This window comes from Macaca thibetana, chromosome 11 (genome assembly GCF_024542745.1).
Source record: "Macaca thibetana thibetana isolate TM-01 chromosome 11, ASM2454274v1, whole genome shotgun sequence".
NCBI classification, from domain to species: domain Eukaryota; kingdom Metazoa; phylum Chordata; class Mammalia; order Primates; family Cercopithecidae; genus Macaca; species Macaca thibetana.
The window spans coordinates 74,285,646-74,309,646 of record NC_065588.1 but is presented as its reverse complement, the minus strand read 5'-3'; the positions used below and the strand labels follow the sequence as shown (position 1 = coordinate 74,309,646).

Genomic DNA, 24,001 nt, shown 5'->3' with positions numbered 1-24,001 from the left:
GAATTTCAAATTGGGACATCCTAGATTAAGGGGAAACTAGTGTAATGCAGAGAGTGTCTAGTTAAGGGCTTTAATTGATGTTTCAAAATATCATTCTGGGAGTAAGGCTGAAGGTCTAGAAAACAAATGCCAATGTCAATATCAGAGTTAAAAAATAAAAATAAAAAAATAAAAATAAAACAGGGGAATATATAGAAAGATATATCAGGTATTTTCTGTGACCAGTATTTCTTTCCACATGTGGCCAAGACCGTGTTTAAAGCTTTACTTGTGTCAAGAAACAAATAGCATTGCATTTATCAGGGAAAAAGAAGTGGTTTTAAGACATCTTCCTGGTGGTAAGAGTCAGTATCAGTATAACCAAGAAAGGATCACTTTGAGGAAAAAATTTAGAGTGATTTGCTCAAAAGGGATGCTTCACGATAAGCATATTAGGTAAGAAACGCCTTGTTATATTCTCCACTTTAAGTGTATATATATATATATATATCTCCAATGAGAAACACTTTGTAATATGATTACTTTTTAAGTGGTCTATTAAAAATGGCACTGGCACTATAATTTTCTCTAATAACTCATGTCTGACAATTGATTTTTTTTTTAACCAGGTCAACTAGGATTTCCCAGCAATCCATCTGCTATTTTTTCATAGAAGTACAAATGGAACAAATTTAACATATTGCTCTGAGCATAACTGTAGAATAATTTCAATTTGGTCTTTGAAAATGCTTAAGTCATCATAAGGAGCTAGTGTTGTTCTGAAGCTTAAGCCAAATCATTAAAATGTCTTCAGGAGACCTCATTCAATATCTATATACATGCCTTGAATTTTATTCACATTGCCTACTGGGTATAAATGTATGCATTCACATTAACAAAATTATCCACTCACTCTACCTTTAATGATTTTATTCCTCTGTAAATTTGGTAATAAGAGCAAATGAAAGGCCCAGTTGCATCAGTCTTACATCCTTTTGCACAGGGGCACTCACAGTGAAATCAAGGGAATTTAATGGGGTGGGGGGTAGGCATAGTGCAGGGAAGAGGGGGAGGATGTTATCAATGCCTCCAGGAAAGCTCACCTTTCTGAGAGAGTAGATCTCACACTACCCGTTCTCATGAGCAGGCTCTGGACCTCGTGAGTGCCTGTGGTCAGTCCAGACAAGGAGCCATGATGGCTGAGGGGGAGGTCAATGGACTCAGAGCTCGTGTGGAGGCTAGTCATGGACTGGTAGCTCGGAGTGTCCTTGCTGCCTGCAGAGGAACTGCTCATATTGGCAGCCCACACGAGACCACCTGATGTGAAAGAGTGAACCGATGCTGGGCTGGAGGCCAACGAGTGACTTAAGCTTATAACATCTGTAGTTAAGTCTGAGGGTTTATTGAAGAGAGGGCTGCTGCTGCCGCTTAGCCCACCAGCACTGCCCATGCTGCCCGTACCGGACGACGGTGACTCCAGACTGCCTTGCCGCGCTAATGTGGTACTAGGGCTGGGCATTACTGAGGAAGATTTCACACCCTCAGTATTAGGTGCAGAGGCAGATTTGCCACCTGCCTTGGCACCAAACAACCTAAAAGAAAAACAAATAACAACTTCAGTTGTTCCAAGAAGCTAATATCCACATTTAATATTTAGGGTTACAGTACACAGAGCCAAGTGTGCTTTGGTGGACTGAACTACAAAGCACTTCCTGTCTCTATGTTAATGAACTTTTATAAGCTTGGACTTCCTTATCAAGTGCGGAAAATCTCTCATATAAGGGTAGGTCAGTACTGGGCTGCTACTAGGGAAAGAGGGGAAGTGGGTGGAACAAAAGTAAGTCAAACATGAAAACCCCTGGTTTTCATAATTTAAGTGATCATGAGACTTTCACTCAAATTCAGTAGTTTGACCATACTTGCTGTTACCTATTTACAGAACCATTATAATGAAACAACTTCTACGCATTCGATAGACAACACTTAAATGACTTCTTCTCTTGTTTTTTTATTTTTAATTTTTTAAACAGTTTATTCAAAATCTAGAAGGAACGCTTAAGGCAAGTTTAGGAGTTGTGTTGAGTACCTGGTGGCCTGAGTGACTGTCAGGGAGCAGGTGGTTGGAAACAATATTGACATTGTCGGCAACAAGTCAGTTTGTCTGTATTTTCCCCAGCAGAGGCCAAAGGGTTTTATGTCAGTTGCCAGAGCTATTCAAATACTTTTTTTTAAAATAGTGATTTGAAACAGAGCTGGTGCTGTTAGATTTTGGAGTTGAGTTTAGAAAACATTTTAGTTTTGTAAATGAAGCAGATGGTAGAATCAAATTTATGTAAATATGGAAATACAATGATATGAAGTAATGGCATAATGATTACTAATTAAGTTGCAATGAAATCCATATTTCCTAGAGCAAAATATTTTATGACGAATATGAGAAATTGTTTCATAGGTAATGGGCCACAGGAGGGCACTATTTGCTTTTACTTAAGAAACAGAAATATTTAGTCTCCCTATAAGCCATAATTCATTCTTCCCAATGAGAATCAGTTTTTTGAAAAGACAGTTCTGCAGCATTAACATTTCTACTGATGAATAAAACCTTTAGGTTTTTCAAACAATCCGGTATCTGAAATTGCTTTATCGTAAAAATAAATGTTTCAAAATCCTTCATTTCCAAGATATCAAAGTTCTGGGTTGAGTCAACAGAATAAAAACAAACATTAAAAATATTGAACCCATAATTAACTATAAGCCACACTCTACCATTTTGCAGATGAGAAAACAGACCCAGAGAGGTTTAGATATTTGCCCCCAATTTTTAACTGCATTTATTTTCCTACCACTTAAAAACACATGGGTATTTAAAAACAGTGATATCTTAGAGCAGAACTTCACATATTTAAAACCAAAAACAATCCAGGAACAGAAACCAAAGTCATGATCCTTACCAGAGTCATGTCAAAGAAAGCAGATGAAGAGTTAGAAAGCTTAGCCCACTCTTCAGTGGTGATACTGTACCAAATATTGGAATCGTTTCCAATTCTGTCATATCTTGATTGTCTTTAATGTGTCAAGCTATGATACTGTATAAGTCTGTCCAATGTAATCCATTACAAGGAAAACAACTTCATCTACATTTATGATCACCAACTCATTAAGAGCCAGCAAGAAAATGACACTGGAAATGAATGCCAACAGTCATAAAAACCTATTTGGTTGTAATTTTTAATGTGAAAAGGAGGAACGGAAATCTATAGAAATTTTACAAGCTACTACTTTGCCTTATCACTACATTTAGAGATATTACCATCAGTTTTTAAGTCTCTTAGATGTTGTTTGTGTTGCTAATATTACAATGACAGTGAAATTTTGAAGTTTGACTGTTTCTCACAATGAGAACTATTTTTTTGTTAACTGTTTATATAAGCTTCATAGAACTCACTGTGTACTTTAAAGAATTCTAAGATATATATGTACCTTATATGTATTTAGAATATATATATACACACACACACAATTTATATGTAATACATTTGTCTAACACATCCTTATCCTTTATATTTTTCAGCATCATTTTATACATCCTTACCTTCGAAATGTGGGTGAGGCAATATCTGGATACTTGGATCCTGGCTGCCTGAGACCTTGTGCACCACAGGCGCTGGCAGAAGTGGGGCTGGATTTGGGGGAACCTGACAAAGAAACACTTTCTGAATCTGAGACTGCTACTTTTTCCTTTTCCTTGTCTGTTTGGTTGACGGTGACAGGACTTGAGCGCCCTGACCCAATTTTAGTTGGTTCTCTCAGTTTTGAGGTGGTGGCCCCAGCGGACTTGCTGCTGACGTTGGAATCAATACTGCTGGTACTGGATCTGTGGCCACCTCGGCCAGGAATGCCACTGGTGCTGGACTTTGAAGGGCGGGGCAAGCTGCGATATTGTAGGGTAGTCTTTGAGCTAACATGTAGCACAACATCATCCTGATTCTGTGAACCGTCCAAACTGGTTTTTCTCCCTGCATTTGACTTCCCGCCAATGGCAGCAGATTTTGGAATTTTACCCAGTGTTGCAGAGCCACTTGTTATGGTTGCTCCACTGCTAGTGATCATGGCAGATGACCCTACTCCACTTGGTTTCTTAAAGCCAAAGGAGCTGGTGGCAGTCGATCTTCCAATGCCTGAGGGGGGCTTTTTCCCTTCATCTCCACTGCTTTTTCCTGCATCTGAAGGAGACCTTTGTAGAGATGATCCTTTTAGGGGAGCTTTTCCTTTCTCAGACGCTTTGGCATCATCGGTTTTCCCTAATTAATGAGAAATACAAATATGTGTGCCTGTACAGTTTGATATCACCACACTTCATGAAAACAATGTGTAAAATGTGAATGCTTCTTTACATTTCTTCCCTTCCTAAATGTATTGCCTTAGATCAATATTCTAACATATTGAGAGGACTGAGTGCATCGCTACAAAAATTTGGCTGTTAGAAGAAACATTATGAGAGACAGAAGAGATAAAATGAAAACATATGTTTTGCTATTTGTTAATGTCTTTTATTTTGCAACTCTCTTTAAAAGGACAGCACTTAAGCCTATCAAGCTAATTACTAGAAAAAGAATTCATTTGAATATCTGTGAGATGATCACATTTGGAGAACCCTGTTAATTAGTGCTTCAGGTGGCACTATTTCTAATTAGGCACTATTCTAAAAATAGGGGGAGAGTCTTTTTTAAAAAGTATGGTACAATTTTGAAGAATTATTTTATTCTCTTCTTTCCTGAAGTCTAATACACAGACAATGTTTCAAATCTCCAGCATTCCAACTGATTAGTGTCATTGCTTTTTCCTCTCAGAGTCTGCAGTGAAATTCAGTGGCATATTTAGGGTAAAAATTCCAAACTTTCATTAAGAACTCAGAACAACAATGACAGAACTTTATTGTTGCTTTAGCAACCTAATCTTATTTTCCTATGACCAGAAATAACTCTGGCAAAGTAAGGCATCCAGCACCCTTAGTTTGTGAGGGGGCTCTCCAGAGAATGCCTAGATATAGGCCCTACTTGGGCTTCTATGACGAGTTTGTGAAATGTAGATAAAAAATCTATTTAACTATTCAACTCCATGTTTAATATGGATAAGCATTTGATATTTTAGAAATGCTATTGTTAGAGAAAACAAAGACTGAATGGAAACAATAAAGTAAAGCACTTTTGCATAACAGCTGCCAAACGACAAGCCTACCAGGAGTTTTGAGCACACTTGTTCCAGCTTTCTGCCTAGATTGTGCCCCTCCTTGGGCAGACATGCCTCTTCTCCAGGAACCTGTCTGTGAAACAGATAGGGAAGCTTTCTGCCCTGCCTTCTCGGGGTCTTCAGGAAGTCCAGAGGACACAGTCTTCCACTTGCCACCAGCATCCCCATGGCTGTCAAAATCTTCTTCTGGTTTTTTCAGTTCCTCAGGACTATCCCAGGTCTCGTCTGCGGTGGAGCGTTTCTCTGAATCTGTCTTCAGCTATAAAGACAAATATTACAGAAAAACTTCATGTAGAAAAATTTATAAAGTGTGAATTAAGGCAATGAAATGTACTTTCAGATAATTGGATAAATCCAGAGATTCTATTTTGATCTATCTTCACTTAAATTTTATTAATTTTAGCCACATAATTCCCACTTGCAGATATTAGAGAATGTCAGAATAAGTATGTACAGAAAACACCAATTAAACGCTACAGAAAGGTAGAAATTTTCTATATCAAATGTAGTAAGAAGTAGTAAGACGAGCTAGAACTTAATGATGTAATGTCCATTTTTGATTTATCATTCACACGAGATCCAGTGATGTATTTCAGCGATCATAGAAAATTAATCAAGATCTAAAATTAGACTATGAAAATACTTGTTGGATTTTTAAACAAATATATCAATATTATAAGGAGAGATATGGCAACATAAATCTTTCTGAATTAGATTGTAATCAATTGAATATATATTATATTAAGTATTGATATGTTACTATTATATTATATTAATATAGGATTATATATATTAATATATACATACCATATAACTTGGTGGTGTTATCTATACAAATATAGTAATTCATTATTAATATATTAAATATATAAAATATATTTATACAATATATAAAATATATCTATTTATATATTGTGTATGTTTTATATTTGTATTTATATAATATGTAATATAAAATAATATATACAGATATAAAATATATTAAGTATATATAAATATATACTTATATACAATATATAATATATTAACAATAAATATATATGTACAGATAACTATACCAACAGGCTATATGGTACATATATTACATATATATAACATATATATTACATATATATATAACACACACACATATATATATATGTAAGCTGCTTCTGTTTATTCAAAATTGGCTGAAGTGCACATTGTTGTTCCTCCTAAGGGTTGTGGCTTTAGGAAAGACTAAGATTAAAGACACTTCAGGGTTCAGGAGTGGCAAAGGGAGTCCCTATTATCTCTGCATTTTCCAATGTCTGTAATAATTTTGGACTAAGAGCTTGTGCTATACCTTAATCTAATATTAAGTAATTTGGGGGAAGAAACTGGCAGAAACACTGGAAAAAGAAAGGCGGTAATTCTCACCTGAGTGTTTTTCCTGGAGGGGACGGTGATGTTGGAGTAAGAGCTGACAGAGGATGTATTCAGGTCATCAGTGCTGATGTTATCAAGCGTGTCACTGAGACCACTGCTCACTGAACTGCTGTCATCCCAGCTAAAGGCAAGACATGAAAGAGCAGTGAATCAAACACAGGATGCACAACGCAAGTCACCTACATTTCCATACAACCTTCACAATGTATTATTAAGACAATCTGTTTTTTTTTTTTAATCTTATGAAAAGTCATTTACTTCCCATTTTGGGAAAATCATATGTATATGAACAGAGGGTCTACCTGAGAATAACCTTATCTGATATTTAGAAAGAATCAGTGTCTAGAACAGCATCCACATTCCAGAAGAATGTGTATGGAATGAATGAAATCACTGATACAAGTACTGCATGATATCATGAAAGAATAATATTACAGCTGACTTTTTTATCTCTAAAAATTGAACCAGGAATCATAAAGCATGTACAAATTTATTCTTTGTTCTAAAAATCAAAGACCTGTGCTGTAGTCAGAACCAGAAAATCATTAATCATTATTCCTCCTAGCTTAGGAACTACTTTCAATCATTCACAGAGTCTTATTGGATGAGTCTCATTATTCTTTGATCACCAAGAATATTGAGATCCATTCAATTATAGCATCTCTCCTGCTATCCCTCACATTTCCATCCGTGATAACATACAGTATCCTCTTATCTGGCCTTCATGCTTTTCATCTTTCCCAATAAAACTTTTTCTGCTAACATGGAGTCACTGATCAAAAATTCACATCTGGCCATGTCACAACCTTGCTCAATATCCTTCAAAGATTTCTCCTTTCCCAAACAGTGGTTACTAAAATGAAATGCCCCTGTGCCACACAGTGCACAAGCAAATCGATCTGAAATATAAGAGAAATAGTTGAAATTCTGAATACAGTCATGTATTACATATTGTACTAACTAACTGTATTGTTACATACTGTATTAACAACAGGGACATGTTTTGAGAAATGCATCATTAGGTGATTTTGTTCACGGTGAGAATGTCATAGAGTGTACTTATACAAACCTAGATGGTATAACTTAACTACACACCTAGGCTATGTGGTATAGCCTGTTGCTCCTAGGCTAGAAATGTGTACAGCATGTTACTGTACTGAATACTGCAGGCAACTCTAACACAATGGTAAGCATTTGTGTATCAAAACATGTCTGAACAAAGAAAAGGTACAGGAAAAATATGTTATTATAATCTTATGGGACCACAGTAATATATGTGGTCCTTCAATGACCAAATAACTGAAGTGTCATTCTATGGCACATGACTACATATTTATTTTTAATCTAAAGAAGGATAAATTAAATAGGCTGTATTAATATCACATGGAGGATAACATAGGCACCTTCATTTAGTGAATGCATTAGATTATGCAGAAATAATGTTGAATAAGCAGCATAAGCTGAAGGAAAATGAGAACTCCACAATGAAAAGGTGGACCCCAGTTCTCTCACTTACTGGCTGGTTCTCAGCTTATTGTGATGTATAGTCTTTATTAGTAGCATGAGAATAAACTAATACAGTAAATTGGTACCAGGAGTGGGGCACTGCTGTAAAGATACCCTTACCTATGCTCTCTCAAATTAATCCATGCACACTGAATAAACACATTATATACAGACAAAAGCTAAGTCTCATAAAATGGACACATGGATTAAAAAGGCGCCTGTAAATAATCTGTACATTGAAGAGAATATTCATCATGAAAGCACAAACTACAAAGAAATGGTAAACTGATACTTTATCTAGTCTTCTATATGTACTTTAAGAGTTATATCATAAGTCCAAAATAATGGTAATGTATTTAGATCACATATGAAGTCAACTAAAATATAATTATCAGAAGAAAGAGAAAATTAAATTTATAGAATTATTGTTAAGACTGATTCCTCCCTAGGTGTATATTTTGCTTGAAGTTTTAGCTGCTGAGAGCATAATGCATCATAATTACCAATGACATAACTCAGACTATCAATAACAATTATATTTTTAATAAGAGCAAAATGGTATCTTGCACTACTATAGCAAATATCTATCATCTGTGGTTGCTCAAATCTTTTAAAAATCTTCCCCACATCTTAATTTGATAAACTCTCATTCATGACTGACATGGTTTGGCTGTTTTCACACCCAAATCTCTTCTTGAACTGTAGTTCCCATAATCTTCATGTGAGTTCTCATGAGATCTGATGATTTATAAGGGTTTCTTCCCCCCTTCTGCTCATTCTTCTCCTCCCTGCCACCATGTAAAGAAGGATGTGCTTGTTTCACCTTCCACCATGATTATGTTTCCTGAGGACTCCCCAGCCATGCTGAACTGTGAGTCAATTAAACCTCTTTTCTTTATAAATTACCTAGCTTTGGGTATGTCTTTATTATCAGCATGAGAATAAACTAATATAGTAAATTGGTACCAGGAGTGCGGCATTGCTGTAAAGATACTCAAAAATGTGGAAGTAATTTTGCAACTGGGTAACAGGCAGAAGTTGGAACAACTTGGAGGTCTCAGAAAAAGACAGGAAGATGTGGGAAAGTTTGAAACTTCCTAGAGACTTGTTGAATGGCTTTGACCAATATGCTGATAATGATATGGACAATGAAATCCAGGCTCAGGTGGTCTCAGATGGAAATGAAGAGCTTGTTGGGAACTGGAGCAAAGGTGACTCTTGTTATGCTTTAGCAAAGAGACTGGTGGCATTTTGCCCCCACCCTAGAGATCTGTGGTACTTTGAACTTGAGAGATATAATTTAGGGTATCTGGTGGAAGACATTTCTGAGCAGCAAAGTGTTCAAGATATGATTTGGGTGCTGTTAAAAGCATTCAGTTTTATGTTTCCACAAAGATATGGTTTGGAACTGGAACTTATTTTTAAAGGGGAAGCAGAGCATAAAAGTTTTAAAAATTTGCAACCTGATGATGCAATAGAAAAGAAAAACTCATTTTGTTAGAAGAAATTCAAGCCTGCTGCAGAAATTTACATAAGTAACAATGAGCCCAATATTAAAAGACAATAGGGAAAATGTCTCCAGGGCATGTCAGAGACTTTAGTGGCAACCCTACTCACTGCAGGCTGAGGGAAAAATTGTTTCGTGGGCTGGGTCCAGGGTCCCCCTGCCATATGCAGCATAGGGACTTGGTGCCCTGCAACCCAGTTGCTCCAGCTTTGGCTAACAGGGGCCAAGGTACAGCTAAGGCCATGGCTTCAGAAGGGGAAAGCCCCAAGCTCTGCCAGCTTCCACAGGATGTTGAGCCTACATTTGCACCATCAACATTTGAGGTCTGGAAACCTCCACCTACATTCCAGAAGATATAAGTAAATGCTCGGATGTTCAGGCAGAAGTTTGCTGTAGGGGTGGAGCCCTCATGGTGAACCTCTGCTAGGGCAATGTGGAAGGGAAATTGTGGGATCAGAGCCCCCACACAGAGTTCCCACTGGGGTACTGCCTAGTGGAGCTGTGAAATGAAGGCCACCATCCTCCAGGCCACAGAATGGTAGATCCACCTACAGCTTGCACCCATGTCCCTGGAAAAGCTGAAGGCACTCAACACTAGCTTGTAAAAGCAGCCTAGAGGGGGTTCTGTACCCTGCAAAGCCACAGAGGTGGAGCTGCCCAAAGCCGTGGGAGCCCACCTCTTGCATCATCATGACCTAGGTGTGAGGAGATAATTTTGAAACTTTAAGGTTTAATGACTGCCCTATTGGATTTTGGACTTCTGTGAGGCCTGTAGCCCCTTGGTTTTGGCCAATTTCTCTCATTTGGAATGTGTATATTTACCCAATGACTGTACCCCCTTTGTATCTAGGAAGTAGCTAACTTGCTTTCGAATTTACAGGCTCATAGGCAGAAGGGACTTGCCTTGTCTCGGATGAGACTTTGGACTTGGACTTTTGTGTTAATACTGAAATGTGTTAAGACTTTGTGGGGGACTGTTGGAAGGGCATGATTGTGTTTTGAATTGTGAGAACATGAGATTTGGGAGGGGTCAGAGGTAGAATTAAATAGTGTGGATCTGTTCCCACCCAAATCTCATCTTGAACTGTAGTTCCCATAATCCCCATGTGTTGTGGGAGGGGCCTGGTGGGAGGTAATTGAATAATGGGGGCAGTTACTCTAATTGTGTTCTCGTGAGAGTGAGTTCTCATGGGATTTGATACTTTTATAAGGGGCTTTCCCCCCTTTTACTCATTATCTTTCCTGCTACCATGTGAAGGACATGTGTGCTTCCCCTTCCCCCATGACTATAACTTTCCTGAGGCCTCCCCAGTCATGTTGAACCGTGAGTAAATTAAACCTCTTTCTTTCATATTATATTGTATTTGTATATGTTGAACAAAGATACTGTATGTTGAACAACACATACAGTATCTTTTCACAGGAATATATGCATATAAATTATAAAAACACAAATATACACACTTTGATGACCATTGTCTAAAGTAAAGTTCAGACTCTTTGAAAAGACATATATCAAGAGAATGAGAAGACAACCCACAAACTGGAATTTTTTTCCCCCAAAAGACATATATTTTGGGTGAATAAAGCAACTGAAAACTTGTTTTTTCAATGTGTTTATATAATTGTACATTCTTATCACAAAGAATGAGAATTTCAGTTGCTCCATATCCTTGTCAATACTTGGTATTGTCAGTCTCTGTAAAAGCCTATCTAGTAATATCTCCTTACCATTTTATTTTGCATTTCTCTGATGACTAATGATGTTGAACATTGTCACATGTTTTTATTAGAAATTTGTATATATTTTTGGTGACATGTACTTTCAAATCCTTAGACCACATATTTATTGAGTTGTCTTAATATTATAATAATTTTTCTAATTTTTTGGATTTTAGTGAATTTTATTTCATTCTACATGGCATTAACATAAACAAGAAGTGGTTCTTATAGTAGTATTGACTTAATGCCTATCCACCTGAGTTAACATCGTCAGTGAATGATACTGGATTAGTATTTTATTATTTTTATTTGTACAAATTTAAATGTTACATGTATATAGTGCATAGTGATTTTGTTACATGTATATAATTGCATAGTAATCAAGTATTAAGGTGTTCATCACCTGAGTATAATAAATTTTGTTAACTGTAGTCACTGTACTCTGTTATCAAGCATTAAATTTATTTCTTTTAACTGTATGTTTATACCTTTTAACTCTCTTTTCTTCATCTTCCCTCCTACCCTCCATTCATCCTTTCCAGTCTCTGTTTCCTACCTACCTTTCCATTCTCCACCTCCATGTAATCAAGTTATTTAGCTCCCACATCTAAGTGAGAACATGTGATATTTATCTATTTGTGCTTAGATTATTTCACTTAAGATAATGAACTCCAGTTTCAACCATGCTGCTGCAAATGACAGGATTTCATTCTTTTTAATGGCAGATAGTCTTCCAATTCTATGTAACCTATATACAGAAATGGAATATGTATAATGGAATATAAATATTAGAACATGTAGAAAACATTATATATATGTGTGTATATACATGTGTGTATATACACATGTGTGTATATACACGTGTGTGTATATACACATATGTGTGTGTGTATATATATATGACTTTATTTCTGAGCCTTCTATTCTATTCCATTTGTCTACAAATGCTGTGGTGTTTTGGTTACTATAGCTTCCAGCTTTGTTCTTTTTTTATTTTTTTTATTTGTACAAATTGATAAAATCCATGTGCAATTTTGTTACATGCATAATTGCATAGTGGTTAAGTCAGGACCAGATTTGTTCTTTATGTTCAGAATTGCTTTGGCTATTTGGGCTCTATTTTCATTCCATAGAAATTTTAGGATTATTCTAATTCTATGAAATATGACATTGGTAATTTGTAGAAATTGCATTGAATGTGGAAATTGTTTTGGGAAGTATGGTCATTTTAATGATATTAATTCTTTTGATCCATAAACATGGGATGTTTTTCAGTTTGTTTGTTTAATCTTTAATTTCTTTCATCAGTATTTTGTAGTTTTTCATGTAGAGAACTTTCACTTCCTTGATTTATTCCCAGGTATTTTAATTTTTTGTAACTAATTTAAATGGGATCACTTTCTTGATTTCTTTCTTAGATATTTTATTATTGGGGCATAGAAATGCTACTGACTTTTGTATTTTGATTTTGTATCCTGAAACTTTACTGAATTAATTAATCAAATCTAAGAGGCTTTTGCTGGAGTTTTTAGTATTTTCTAGACACAAAACCATATCATCAGCAAAGAGGATTTCTTTCCAATTCAGATGCTTTTTATTTCTTTTGCTTGTCTGATTGTTTTGGCTAGGACTTCTAGTACTATGTGGATACGAGTGGTGATAGTTTGCATCCTTGTCTTGTTCCGGTGCTTAGAGGAAAGCCTTAAACTTTTTCCCATTCTGTATGATATTAGCTCTGAGTTTGTCACATATGGCCTTTATTATGTTGAGGTATGTTTCTTCTATGCCAAGTTTAGAGTTTTTATCATGAAGAGATGCTGAATTTTATCAAAATTTTTTTCTGCATCTATTGAGATGATCATATATTCATTTGTCTTATACTCTGTGAAAATGCTTATCATGTTTATTGATTTGTTTATGTTGAGTTATACTTGTATCCTTGATACAAACCCCACTGGATTGTGGTATATTATCTTTTTGATGTGCTGTTGGATTCAGTTTGCTAGTATTTTGTTGATGATTTTTGCATCTGTGTTCATCATGGATATTGGCCTGTAGTTTTCTTTTTGTGGTGTCCTTGTCAGGTTTTGGTTTCAAGGTGACACTGGTCATGTAGAATGAGCCAGAGAGAATTCCTTCCTCTGAGTTTTTGGAATAGTGTCAAGAGGACTGGTATTCTTCTTTGCATGATTGGTAGAATTAGGCTGTGATTTTATCTGGTCCGAGGCTTTAAAAAAGTTGGGAGACGTTTTTATTACTGATTCAATTTTGCTACTCATTATTGATATGTTCAGGTTTTCTATTTCTTCCCGATTCAACACCTTGGTAGGTTGTATGTTTCTAGGAATTTATCTATTTCTCTATATTTTCCATTCTTCAGAATATAGTTGTTCATAATAGTCTCTGATGATTATTTTTATTTCTGTGCTGTCAGTTGTAACGCCTCCTTTATTGTTTTTGATTTTGTTTATTTGGATATTCTGTTTCCTTGCTTAGTCTATCCAGTGGTTTATCAATCTTATTTATCTTTTTGAAAAACCAAATTTTGGTTTTGTTCATCCTTTGTATTGTTTTAGTCTCTATTTGATTTAGTTATTTTCTGATCTTTATTATTGCTTTTCTTCTGCTGATTTTGGGTGTGATTTGTTCTCGGTTTTCTAGTTTCTTCAGGCTCATTGTTACGTTGCTAAGCTTTAAATATTTCTACTTTTTCTTTTTTTTTTTTTTTTTTTTTTGAGACAGAGTCTGGCTCTGTCGCCCAGGCTGGAGTGCAGTGGCCGGATCTCAGCTCACTGCAAGCTCCGCCTCCCGGGTTTACGCCATTCTCCTGCCTCAGCCTCCGGAGTAGCTGGGACCACAGGCGCCCGCCACCTAGCCCGGCTAGTTTTTTGTATTTTTTAGTAGAGACGGGGTTTCACCGTGTTAGCCAGGATGGTCTCGATCTCCTGACCTTGTGATCCGCCCGTCTCAGCCTCCCAAAGTGCTGGGATTACAGGCTTGAGCCACCGTGCCCGGCTTCTACTTTTTCAATGTAAACATTTATTGCTATAAACTTCCCTCTTAGCACTGCCTTTGCTGTATCCCACTGGTTTTGATATGTTGTGTTTCAATTTTTATTTGTTGCAAGAATGTTTTGATTTTCAGCTTAATTTATTCCACAGTGGTCTGAGAAGATATGTGATGTGATTTCAACTTTTAAAAAACTGTTGAGACCTGATTTGTGGCCTCATATATGGTGGTCTATCTTGGAGAGTGTTTCATGTACTAATGACAAAAATTTCGTGTTGCAGTGGTTGGATGGAATGTTTTGTAAATGTCTGTTAGGTCCATTCAGTCTAAAATCTAGTTTAAATATAAAATTTATTGGTTGATTTTTGGTCTAGATTATCTGTCTAATACTGAGAGAGGAGTGTTAAAGTTCTCCACTATTATTGTATTGCAGTCTGTTTCTCTCTTTAGGTCTGATACTTGCGTTGTGGATCTGAGTTCTCTAGTGTTGAATGCATATACATTTAGAGTTGTTATGTCCTATCGCTGGGTTAATCTCATCATTATATAATAACATCCTTTGTCTTTTTTATTTTACTCTTTTTGACTTAAAGTCTGTTTGATCTAATGTAAGTATAGCTACTCCTGCTCACTACTGATTTCCACTTGCAAGGAATATCTTTTACTATTCTTTTACTTTCAGTCTATGTATGCCTTGACTGGTAAGGTAAGTTTCTTGTATATAGGTGGATCATACAGTTTTATCCATTCAGGTATTTCATAACATTTATGTCGAGAATTTAATTCATTTACATTCAAAGTGATTATTAATATGTGAGGCTTGCTGTTATATTGTTGTTTATTGGTTGTCTTATATATTTTTGTTCCTTTCTTTTTCCCTTACTGTTTGTCATTGTGGTTAGATTTCTCTGGTGGTGACATTTGATATCTATCTTTAGTTGCTTACAAGGGAGTTTTATACTTTCATGCATTTTCATGATGATAAATGTCATCCTTTCACTACCAGGTTCCAGACCTCCCTTGAGCATTTATTGTAGGTCCAGTCTAGTAGTAACAAATTACCTCACCATTTTCTTGTCTGAGAAAGATTTTATTTCTCCTTCATTTATGAAGGATAAGTTTGTGAGCTGTAGTATTTTAGGCTGACAGTTTTTTTTTTTTTTTTTTTTTTCTTTAAGCACTTGGAATATATCATCCTATTCTTTCTGGCCTGTAAAGTGTCTGCCAGAAATCTGCTGTCACTTTTACTTTATAGGTTATCATACACTTTTCTCTTGCTGTTTTTAGAATTTATTCCTTATCTTTGACTTTAAACAGTCTGACTATAATGTGCTGTGTACAAGACCTTTTTGCATTTTATCTGCCTGGGGACCATTGAGCTTCCTGCATCCCAAATATCTAAAACTCTTGCCAGACTTTGGAAGTTTTCATATATTATTTAATTAAGTGGGTTTTCTACTCTTTTCTTTGTCTTTTCACTCTTGGGGATATCCATAATTCATATATTTGGTCACTTCAATGTTATCCCAAATGTGATGAAGGATTTGATTATTCTCTTTTAATTTTGTCTGACTAGATTTATTTCAGAAGATCTGTCTTTACCTTCTGAGATTCTTCTGGTTGATGGAAGATATTGTTGAAGTTTTCAAGTGTATTTTGCGTTTTCTTCAATAAATCCTTCAGTTCCATTAGTTTTTTCAGTTCTATTTTTATTAGTTTTTTAAAATCTGTTTTGTGAATTTCTCATTCACATTCTAAATTGTTTTTCTGATTTCTTTGTATTTTTTTGGAATTTTCCGGTATCTCAATGAGCTCCTTTAAAATCAATATTCTGAATTCTTAATCTGCAATTTCAAAAATTTCCTTTTGATAAAATCTCTTGTTGGAAAATTATTGTGTTCCTTCAAAAGTGTCATATTTCCTCATTTTTTCATGTTTCCTGTGTTCTTATGTTGATATCTGCATATCTTTTTTAACAGTCACTTCTTATATTTGAATTCACTTTCATAAGGGAAATTTTTTTCCTTCAGATATACCTGTGATATTGTTTGGATAGGGTGATGTGACTTTGATTGTGGGTGTGTGCAGTAATGTAGTCTCTCTGTGATTTATTGGGCTACAAACAGTGTCAGTGACATTTGTGATTTCCTTGGTAGGTTAGGGTGTGGTTATTAATGGAGGTGATGAAGTTGTGCTGAGGACTGGAATGTCAGGTGGGCCAGTCTTCAGGCCTCAGTAGTAGCAGAGGTGGGCTGACTACACGCCTATCTTTGTTCCCCAGCATAGTGTACAATGGTACCTCTATTGGCAGTTACCAGTGGGCTGATTCTTGGGCCTCCAGGTGGCTTGCCTGGATGCTGGTAGCTGCAGCAGTGGGTCAGGTGTGACAAGTTTCTCTGGCTTCTGGGTAGCTGTCATGATGTGGTTGACCGAAGAGGCAGCAGTGAAGTAACCTACTGGAACCCAAACAGTCCACGCTGGTGTTGGCAGTGACTGCTTTTTGCATTTCCATTTGAATTATAGAAATAGCTTGTCAACTTCTACAGAACATCTTCTGGTGTTTTGATCAGCATTATATTGAATCTATTGATTAATTTGGGAAATACTGATATTTTAACAATACTGTCTCTCAATCCACAAATAAGTATCCCTTCACAAATGAAAGATATTGGTCTTCTTTAATTCATTTTAGCAATGGTCTGTAATTCCTGGTATAGGAGATTTCATTTTATAAATTCCTAAATACTTCATGGTTCAATATTCTGATGTTATTGTAAATGGTATAAATTTTCATATTTCAAATATTTTTTATTAGTAGGTAAATAGAATTGAATTTTCAATCTTGGCTTTGTATGGTATGATCTTGCTAAATTCACTAATTAGTTCTAGTTGTTTTATTGATTTTTTTAGCTTTTCTTTATACACATTCATGTCAACTATGGAAAAAGGCAATTATACTTTTTCTTTTCTAATCTGTATGTTCTCTACAATACATTTAAATATATTAATGCATCAATAAGATTAAAGTCTTTTATTCATAGCTAACAGATATTTTTTCCGCTGTGATAATATGGGACTAATATTTAAGTCTAGGAAAAATAACTTCAGAAAATGTATTATAAAGGAAACAGAAGAAACAATAGAAACCTAGATTAGATGATTAACTAAATATTTGTTAGAAATTTTGAATATCATAAAATATAAAATTAGGATTTATATCATATTCCAAATTCAATTCCAAGGACTTCAGAATGAATAAAAGAAGAGAACTATTTCATTAAATATATATTTTGGTTCTTAGGACAATAATTTTCAAATCACAAAGCAATAAAAAAGATAAAGACACCAACTTGATGAAGAAACCTTTTTTTTTTTTACATTTTGCAAACATTATCTGAAAGAAAAAACATAAAATGCAGAAAGTTTGCTAAATGTGATAAGGTGATACAAACTCCTTAAAATTCTTACTAACTGAACCTCAAACAAACCAGTAAGAACAATACTAACCTGTCCATAGAAAAGTAGACAAATAATTTTATTAGAAAATTCACCAATAAAACATTCAAATATCCCAAAAGCATATAAGGAAACTGAGCTTCATTAATAATTAATAATTAAAGGTGTTAGATAATAAAGAAGTAATATAGAGAGTGTCCTTACTAGTGACTAGATACCGTTATAAGCATTTTCTATAGTAATTCAGTGAATTCTCACAGCAACCCTGTATGATTGGTACAATCATCCTCACTTTATAGATTAGGAGACTGAGGCACCAAGAGATTAAATAGCTCACCTAAGTTCTCATTTGTAGTAATGAAGATGGATTTTGAACCAAATATTTCTGTGTATAGTAGAGTCATTTAACCACAGTAATAAAATGCTAATAATGATATACCACTTTTGTCTCATCAAATTAGCAAAGAATGTTTTATGTATTATCATTGATGTTGTCAATTGGTATAAGAAAGACACATTTATTCCATACTGTCATAAATGTATACTGGTAAAAAAATTTTGAGATTATTTGGCCATATGAAATATTTTTAAATTATTTGAATGTTTGACCTAGTGATACCATTTCTAGGAATCTATCCTAAATAAACGCTCAGCATTGTGAACAAAAACTCATTTAGAAAGATATTGATCCCAGCATACATATTTTCTTAACAATTAAAATGCTTGAGCCATTGATACATGAAATGACACAGATGAATTTCAAGCATGTTAAGTTAAAGATGCCAGATTCAAAAGGCCACATAATGTATGGTTTTATTTATGCAAAATTTAAGAAAAGAAAAAACCGTATAGAGATTTAGGACAGATCAGTGATCAGGAAGACTTGTGGTAGTAGCTGCATGGCTTGATGCATATGTCAAAATTCAGAACTGAACAATAATAAAACACAAATTTTACATGCTATTAAGTAATTAAAAATGTAGCTAGCGAAACTGTTGGAAGATTATTGTTTGGATACAAATAGGTTAATTAATGATTCCAAGAAGAAAATAATTGTTGAGGCATGCCTTCTAGTATTTAGATTTTTAATATTCAGTAACTCGATGGGGCCAATCTTAGTTAACTTATAGTTCTGGATTCACTCCTGGATTCACAGTTAGAGGCAGGCTTGTTTGAAAACAAATGTGTTATAGATTCAAGGTCTTTTGTCTGCTTTTTATGATGAGGGATTCTGAAATATTAACTGAACAATTATTAAAATGAAATTCTGAAGATTTAAAATTGATTTGAGGAAAATGCCATTTGTACATAATTTTTCAGCACACACCTCTTTTTTGATGTAATAGCACTTCTTATCGCAGGTATTCAAGTCATGCTCTTTGATATTTCATGTTACTGGGGCTCAACTGTCCTACTTATACATGTACAAGTACATGTAAAACAGATATTTTGTTTACATAAACAACCAATTCTTATACTTCAGGCATTTAATAGTAACCTCAATCTCAATCAGCTAGGCTGAATCAGCTAGGCTATTCAAATTTTCCATTAATCGAAGAAACACGCTTACTACTGAATCTTCTAGATGTACTCTGCTTTCTAATTCAACTACAATCTTAAGAATACTGTTTACCAAGGTTATATTATTTTTGATTTCCATAAAAACACCTTCTCACCTCTAACTTTTTAAGGATGTATTTTTTTGTTTGTGTTATTAAAAGCAAAAATATAAGAAATCCATGGATATAGTCTGGCTCTGTGTCTCTACCCAAATCTCATCTTGAATTGTATTCCCATAATTCCCACGTGTTGTGGGAGGGACCTGGTTGGAGATCATTTGAATCATGGGAGCGGTATCACCCATAGGACACCCATGTCCTAGTGGTAGTGAATAAGTCCCACAAGATCTGATGGTTTTATCAGGGGTTTCTGCTTTTGTATCTTCTTCATTTTCTCTTGCTGCCACCATGTAAGAAATGCCTTTTATCTCCTGCCATGATTGTGAAGCCTCCCTAGCCATGTGGAACTGTAAGTCCAATTAAACCTTTTGTTCTTTCCAGTCTTGGATATGTCTTTATCAACAGTGTGAAAACAGACTAACAAAGTAAGTTGGTACCAGTAGAGTAGGGCGTTGCTGAAAAGATATCCAAAAATGTGGAAGTGACTTTGGGACTGGGTTTCATGCAGAGGTTGGAACAATTTGGAGGGCTCAGAACAAGACAGGAAAATGTGGGAAAGTTTGGAGTAGAGACTTGTTGAATGGCTTTGACAAAAATTTTTATAGCGATATAAACAATAAAGTCCAGGCTGAGGTGGTCTCGGAGATGAGGAACTTATTGGGAACTGGAGCAAAGGCGACTCTTGTTATGTTTTAGCAAAGAGACTGGTGGCATTTTGCCCCCGCCCTAGAGATTTGTGGAATCTCTGAACTTGAGAGAGATGATTTAGGGTATCTGGCAGAAGAAATTTCTAAGCAGCAAAGCATTCAAGAGGTGACTTGGGTATTGTTAGAGCATTGCATTTTAAAAGGGAAACAGCATAAAAGTTCAAAAAATTTACAGCCTGATGATGCAGTAGAAAAGAAAAACCCATTTTTTTTGAGGAGAAATTCAAGTGGGCTGCAGAAATCTGCATAAGTAACAAGGAACCAATGTTAATCCCCAAGACAATGGGGAAAATGTCTCCAGGGCATGTCACAGGTCTTCATGGCAGCCCTGCCCTTCACCGACCCAGAAGCCTAGGAGAAAAAAATGATTTTGTGGGCCAGGCCCAGGGTGCCTATGCTGTGTGCAGCCTAGGGACTTGGTGCCCTGTGTCCCAGCCACTCCAGCCATTGCTAAAAGGGGCCAAGGTTCAGCTCAGCCCATGGTTTCTGATGGTGCAAGCCCCAAACCTTGGCAGCTTCCACGTGGTGTAGAGCCTGCAGGTGCACAGAAGTCAAGAATCGAGCTTTGGGAACCTCCACCTAGATTTCAGAAGATGTATGGAAATGCCTGGACGCCCAGGAAAAAGTGTGCTGCAGGGGTGGGGCCCTCATGAAGAATCTCTGCCAGGGCAGTGCAGAAGGGAAATTTGGGGTCAGAGCCCCCACAGAGTCCCTGCTGGGGCACGGCTTAGTGGAGCTGTGAGAAGAGGGCCATCATCCTCCAAACCCCAGAATGGTAGGTCCACCAACAGCCTGCACCTTGTTCCTGGAAAAGACACAGACACTCAATGCCACCCTGTGAAAGCAGCTGGGAGGGGTGCTACACCCTGCAAAGTCACGGGGCAGAGCTGCCAAAGATCATGGGAACCTATCTCTTGCATCAGCATGTCCTGGTTGTAAGACATGGAGTCAAAAGAGATCATTTTGGAGCTTTAAAATTTAACTGCCCAGCTGGATTTCGGACTTGCATGCCCTGTAACCCATTTATTTTGGCCAATTTCTCCCATTTGGAACAGCTGCGTTTACCCAATACCTGCACTCCCATTGTATCTAGGAAGTAATTAGCTTGCTTTTGATTTTACAGGCTCATAGGTGGAAGGGACTTTCCTTGTCTCAGATGAGACTACGGACTGTAACCTTAGATATTCATGAGACCATTTCGTGAAAACTTCTGGGTACACTTCTTGTTTACAGAGGAAAACTAGGAAACCCTTAACAAAATCAAGGGACCACTTTTAAAACATCCTATTGCATTTCAGTATAACTTCCCCTCCATTTTTAGGGTAATTTAAATAATACAAAGAAAGAGATATACTTTTTAAATATTATATAAAATATTTTCATATTATTAGGCACAATAATCTTTGCAATAATAATTTAAAACACCAAGAATTAACTGTTAGGCTTCGGGTTTTAGAATCAAAATGCTAAGTCAATTATTGTCTCCTGAAAACTAAATGACCACAAAACCACTTAGCTCTACATCAGACCTCTTATATCAGCAAACACAGTGCACTGCCTGTCAAGTTTGAGCACTGCAACCACTGAAGTGTAAATTCTGTATTACTTCAGGGTCATTGATAGAAAGCAATAAAATGTATTTTAAGGAAGATTTATTCAGCACTTCCTCGGAAAATGTTTTATTACCATGAAGAAAAGCACAAGTCATTAAAAGAGGTTTTGAATCAGAAAAACCTAAGTCTATATAAACACTGATAAACTAAAATGATTTTATGTTAAATACATTCCTCTTGACCTATAAAATGTTATGTACATGACTTTTACAGCAGTTTAAAAAAGATTCCTTTCACCTTCTAAGGTATGTCATCCTGTCACTGCTCATTAACTGTGCAACCTGGTGGAGCTTGAATAACTGGTCTAGAATCCAGTTAAAATGTTATTCCCTTTATGAATCTTTCCATGATTTTCAAGGACACTTTACCTCTTCCACATCTGTGTTTACTTCTAGTGTGCTTCCACTCTGTAATTTATGTACATTCTGAGTTGTTTCGCTTTGTGGTTTATGGTGGGGGAAGCAGATTCTCTTTCAGAGAGAGTCTCACTGCCTAAGATTGGCATTTGACTAAATGTAGTGACTCCATGTTTATGGAATAAATCAATAATGAATCCAGGCTTACATAGTCACAAACCGTAGTCATTACCTGTGATTCATTCCCTCATTCTAACACTCCAAATTGCAAATTCTTACAAATTGTGGCAAAAACCAAGGGAATTAAGTGACAAGAAAACTCCAGACAGGGACTAGAAGATTTGGGTGAATAAAGAACTGCTTCTTTGAGGAGATAACTTTAGATAGTCATTAAGCAGGCAAATGAAGATTAACATTAGGGGAAAGAGCAATAAAGAAAAATAAGAAATATTTGTAAATATTGTCAAAAAGTGTATTTCACATTTATTGTAAAAATAAGTGTAAAAACCTGGAAGTAACGAAAATTAAGAACCAGTGGTTCAAGTACAGCAAGCAAAAGAAAATAAATAGTTCTGAGGCTGAAAAGGTGAGCAGGGCAGCCCTTAAAGGATTTTATATACAGTGCTAAGAAATTAGAATATCTTAGAAGTGCAACAGTATTGAGCAGTAAAATGACATAAGCAGATATGTTTTAAAAACATTTGAGTGCTATAAATATATTAAAGGTAGAATGCAAGAGGGGAGCTTAATGAATTATTGTGACGTTCTTCAGTTTTTGATGGGGAGTTACAAGTAAATCAAAAGAAGGGAGTTTCAAGATCTATTTTGCAGTAAAACAATGATAGGATTTGCAGTTGATTGGAAAGTGATGAAAGAAAAAAAAAGACTCTAGGTCTCTTGTATGCTTTCCTACAATATAGGCATAAAACAATTTTGGGGAAAGTGTAGGGAAAAAGAAACAATTGAGAGGACTCAAAGCATCATTTCAATCTCATCTTCTGTTTGTACTTAGTACCATTATTTTCATATATCAAGGGAAGTCTATATGAGGTTACTATATTGTAGCCTAAGACTTGATAATCTATAGCCTACAAACTTCTTGATAAACTAGAAATTCATATAAACATAAGGTTAAAGTCTTTCCATTCTTATTATTTTTAGTATGTGCTTAATGTTCTGATTTTATCCATAAAATATTCATAGAGACTAACATTAATACCATATGGGTTTTGAGTAAAGAGAACAACCAATAAACTTTATACACTGACCTTTTTATTTCCTTTTACTTTCTCTAGAATATAAATAATGAAGATTTACAGCTATTCTATTGTGGCATTAGAAAGGGCTAGGTGACAAAAAATGGAAAGCTCTTTTCTTTATAAAAGGAAGTCCTAGGTAGACTAAGTTAAACGTAATAAGTAATATTAGTTTAAAAGGGATTTATGCAGTCAGGCAGAAGTTTATGTTTTAATGATATCTGAAGGAGAGTAGAAACATTTATTTTTTTAAATGGGCTGAAACCACAAAGGTGATAAAGTAATTTTATTAAAATTTCTTTTGTTTAAACACATTACTTGAATAATTCTCACGATGGTTTTGGTAGTTTAACTCAATGCTCATTTTAAAGATGCTGTTATATAGTTGAAATAGTTACTAGTTGATTTAAAAGTCTTCTATTTGTGGTAACTTTAGAATATAACATATGACACACATGAAAGTTAACTCCAGGATTCATTGAAGACCATTTGGTATCTTTTTCCATCTTATATAAATTTAAAAACCAATATATGCTCACTATGGAAGACTGGGC

General features: G+C 35.5%; 1 protein-coding gene across 9 annotated transcripts in view; it reads right to left on the bottom strand.

Moving 5' to 3' along the window:
* NAV3 (neuron navigator 3) overlaps window positions 1-24,001 on the bottom strand; it is an 890,032-nt gene that overhangs the window by 90,165 nt on the left and 775,866 nt on the right. For 7 of the 9 annotated variants that reach the window (XM_050749287.1, XM_050749288.1, XM_050749281.1 and 4 more), the window contains 4 exons: window positions 6,628-6,757; window positions 5,218-5,488; window positions 3,572-4,280; window positions 1,083-1,571 (listed from right to left, as the gene is read on the bottom strand). In XM_050749287.1, coding sequence (XP_050605244.1) covers window positions 1,083-1,571; window positions 3,572-4,280; window positions 5,218-5,488; window positions 6,628-6,757 — 1,599 coding nt within the window. The remainder of the gene's footprint in view (window positions 1-1,082; window positions 1,572-3,571; window positions 4,281-5,217; window positions 5,489-6,627; window positions 6,758-24,001) is intronic. The other 2 variants (XM_050749289.1, XM_050749290.1) reach the window with 1 other exon arrangement.